The sequence below is a fragment of the Doryrhamphus excisus genome, chromosome 17 (assembly GCF_030265055.1).
Source record: "Doryrhamphus excisus isolate RoL2022-K1 chromosome 17, RoL_Dexc_1.0, whole genome shotgun sequence".
Taxonomy (NCBI): domain Eukaryota; kingdom Metazoa; phylum Chordata; class Actinopteri; order Syngnathiformes; family Syngnathidae; genus Doryrhamphus; species Doryrhamphus excisus.
The window spans coordinates 1298456-1302449 of NC_080482.1; the positions used below are offsets into that span (position 1 = coordinate 1298456).

At 40.7% G+C, this 3994-nt stretch overlaps 1 protein-coding gene across 4 annotated transcripts in view; it reads left to right on the forward strand.

Moving 5' to 3' along the window:
- Positions 1 to 3994, forward strand: part of LOC131105070 (growth factor receptor-bound protein 10-like) — a 54761-nt gene that overhangs the window by 48469 nt on the left and 2298 nt on the right. For 3 of the 4 annotated variants that reach the window (XM_058052804.1, XM_058052805.1, XM_058052807.1), the window contains 8 exons: positions 368 to 505; positions 889 to 999; positions 1206 to 1304; positions 2468 to 2545; positions 2684 to 2800; positions 3197 to 3263; positions 3420 to 3507; positions 3583 to 3676. In XM_058052804.1, the coding sequence (XP_057908787.1) occupies positions 368 to 505; positions 889 to 999; positions 1206 to 1304; positions 2468 to 2545; positions 2684 to 2800; positions 3197 to 3263; positions 3420 to 3507; positions 3583 to 3676 (792 nt within the window). The remainder of the gene's footprint in view (positions 1 to 367; positions 506 to 888; positions 1000 to 1205; positions 1305 to 2467; positions 2546 to 2683; positions 2801 to 3196; positions 3264 to 3419; positions 3508 to 3582; positions 3677 to 3994) is intronic. The other variant, XM_058052806.1, reaches the window with a different exon arrangement.

Below are 3994 nucleotides of genomic sequence, written 5' to 3' on the forward strand. Positions count from 1 at the left end.
CTGGAAGAGTTTGCCTTCCGGCAACATGCCACGGCTTCCAAATCGGCTCTAATAACATCCACAGTGTCACTGTCGTGTCATTTTTTTCTTTTGGAAACATGCAGACGGAATACTTCTGACAAGTACAAGACATTTCAAGACGAATAATTCCCACAAGGAATGTATTTATCTTGGTCAAATGGATATACGTTATATAAAATATCCATGACTGCTGTCTGACACCATTTATCGATCCAGTCGCTTTGAGGTGTCGCATGTTGTCAAGGCTCTTCTCCTGGGGAACGAGATGCTGTGGAGGACGTCGGAGCGAATGAATCTCGACATGCACTGATGTCCCGCTTTAACATCCAATTCCCTCTCCTTTTAGAACTTTCTAGCGACCAGCAGTTGTCCCGAGATCCAGGGTTATCTGTACGTGAAGGAGGTGGGCCGAAAGTCGTGGAAGAAAGTATACGTGTTCCTGCGGCGCTCAGGACTCTACTGTTCTACAAAAGGAACCTCAAAGGTAACCCAGATTAGATCCATTGTATTTTAATATGCAGTAATATTCAGATATGTCCAGTATGATGGGCGTCTTTATGTTGAAGTTGGCCATGTTGTGTTTTTATTTGACGGAAATACGGGAACGACTACATAGTTGGCCTACATCGTTCCGTGTTGAAATGATTTCCAAGTCGTCCTCAACATCCACGTTCTTGTTGCCATCATTGGAAACATTTTTCAAAAGAGTCAAACTTTGAAAAGTTTATAAGCTGTGTAATGTTTTGCTCCTCCAAACTATTTTTTTCTATTGGAAAAATGTGTTGCGATGGTAAAGGTTGCCGACCCCTGCTTTAGGCGGTTTCTGTCTCTGTCATCATCCGACAAATGAATAATTGATGTCTCCAGGAGCCCAGACATCTCCATTTACTAGCAGACCTTGAAGACAGTCACATCTTCACTGTCATCACGGGCAAAAAGCAGCACGGCGCTCCCACAGACTTCGAGTTCTGTATCAAGGTGAGTGTCGGATAACAGAGCCGAGCTGAAGTGAAATATTATGAGCCTGGAAAGATTCACCTTTAGATGAACCCCCGCTGTCATGCATGCATTTATTAGATAGTACAGCAGATGACGCTTCTTTCAAATTCCCTTAATTGCCTTCATAATGCATCCCACAATTTGATGTTTCTTCAAAGAGACGTGCTCTGTGTATTCCTCTGCAGCCCAATAAATGCCGAGGGGAGTTAAAGGATTTACGGATCCTGTGCGCTGAAGATGAACAAGGCAGAACGTGTTGGATGACGGCTTTTAGATTGTTTAAGGTAAGGAACAAGCATTGTTTGATCATTCGTTCCTGTTGGACGCATTGGAGGGATGCTGGAAGACCAAGCCAGGAAGACTGTCATGATATTTAATTCTTTGTTTGAAATGTGATTTCATATCTAAAAGCGTGTAACACGTATCGCCCTAACACGGAGCTATACTTTATTAGATATTATTATCAGATTTATTAGAAGCTGTGAGATCAAATGTCCCATGCATGAAAGAAATGCCTTAACCTCATGTGGGGTTATTTTATTTTTATTTTATTATTTTATTATTTTATTATTTTATTATTTTATTATTTTATTATTTTATTATTTTATTATTTTATTATTTTATTATTTTATTATTTTATTATTTTATTATTTTATTATTTTATTATTTTATTATTTTATTATTTTATTATTATTGTACTTTATTTTTGTATTTTATAGTCAAACGTAACAAACTTTTGAATTATTTCACCCTTCTTTTCAATAACCACCTGTGGAGTGTCTTAATCACTCGACCATCCCCCTTTTGTGAAGCCGCAACCAAAGCCTCCCAGACACGGATGAGACGTTTAAGGTCCCAACAGGGTTTAGGTCAGGTGAGGAAGGACACCATGTTGCATTGTCCGTACGCCACATCATCCATTGTCCATTGTCCTGCATGAAAAGCAGGTTCTTTTTGAAAGAATCGGACTTTTTCCGGTTTCTTCTAGAAACTGGGGGTTGAACTTGAGTCCATCTTCAAGCCAAAAAGGCCCAACAAGCTGATTGGTGCTAATCATCTTCAATGATTCCAGCTCACCTCATCAGTCCAAGTTTTGACAAATATTTATTACCCTGATATTACCCTGGTCACTGTGTACTTGGGCTCTACGTGGTATTTACTGTACCAATAGAATCATTAGACTCATCTTTCGTCTGAAAGCTAAAGAACGGATCTTTAGCCCTGAGCAGTAGAACACACAGTAGCTAGGTTTCAGCAAAACATCCCTTCAACACAAAAAGGGAGGCAACGATGACAAACATCAAAATGGTTCTTCTATATTTCATCTGCAATGTTGCGACAAAGAAACCACGTCCGTCGTCACACCAGGCATCAGGACACTCGGAAGCAAAGTGTGCAGAGCCACGCACTCATCAAGGACGACTTGTGTGTTTTCTTTTCTTCACAGTACGGGATTATATTGTACCAGAACTACAAGATTCCCCAGCAAAGAAAAACCCTGCTTTCACACTTCTCAGCACCCGTGGTATGTTTCTCTCATTACGGGAGGGGCTCAGGCTTTTTCAATCTGACATCTAGAAACTCATAAGGCTTAATAGCATTACTTTGACACTCCTCATTTTCACTGAAATACCCCCCCCCATCCTTCTCCTCCTCCCCTCAGCGAAGTGTGTCTGAGAACTCCCTTGTGGCAATGGATTTTTCGGGAACAATAGGCCGGGTAATCGACAATCCTGTGGAAGCTCAGAGCGCCGCCATGGAGGAAGGACACGCGTGGAGGGTGAGTTTCATCCAGCATGATGACAGCAGCATTGGATGAAATAATAATAATAATATATTTTATATATTATTATTATATATAATAATAATAATAATATAAATAATAATATATAATAATTATTAATGATAGAATATTATTTATTTACAATATAATAATAATAATAATAATATATATAATATTAATTAGTGAGGACTGACTTTGTAGCAATAGGCAGCTTTGGGTAGACTTAAGCCCGTCTCTCCTCCGTGTTCATGACGGCTGTATTTCTCTGATATGTTGGTTAGTTTATTTAGCTACGTGAAGGTTGCAGGTCCAAAGACGGCATGGAAACACATTCCATTGTGCGGCAGCAGTGCCTCATTTTTAATCATAAGCTGATAATATTGCTTTTTTCAGAAGAGGAATCATCGAATGAACATCTTAGGCTCCCACAGTCCACTGCATCACTCCTCGCTCAACTCAGGTAAATATTAGGATGAACAAAAGGGTCAGGGTGTGGTAGGTTCATTCCTCATCCTCATCAACTATTCTAATTCTATTCTATTCTACTTTACTGTAAGGTGTTAAGGTCGCCTTGTTGTAAATAATTGCATGTTTTCTCCCCAAATATGTTCTTCAGTCATCCACATAGCCCAGCTGTGGTTCCACGGCAGAATCACCAGAGAGGAATCCCATCGCATCATCCACCAACAGGGACAAGTGGACGGGTAATTTACAAACCATTTGACACAATAAAGCCGTGCACTACAAGGTGTACGTTTGACTTTCTTCTGTTTCAACAGTCTGTTTCTGCTCCGGGTCAGCCAGAGTAACCCCAAGGCTTTCGTGCTTACATTGTGCCATCACCAGAAAATTAAACATTTCCAGATTCTACCGGTAGGCATCTTCCCCATCTTCACCCACCTTGGCTCCAGTGCTGCCCACACAGATGTAGCTTACCACCACCAGGAGTGATTTCTAGTCATTATTATTATTTTACAAAATTCCTCACATAAGAGTTATAACCAGAATACACGCAGCATTGCCACCACACTTGCAACCATCACTTCCTGCATGCGGATCGATAACGACATGATGGACAGCTGAGAACCAGAGACAAAAAGTGTTTTGCTGACTTTGTATTTTTCTTTCCTCCCCCCCGGTCCTGCCATGTAATGTCGCTCCGGCGCCCGTCTGACATCTTCACGCCATCAG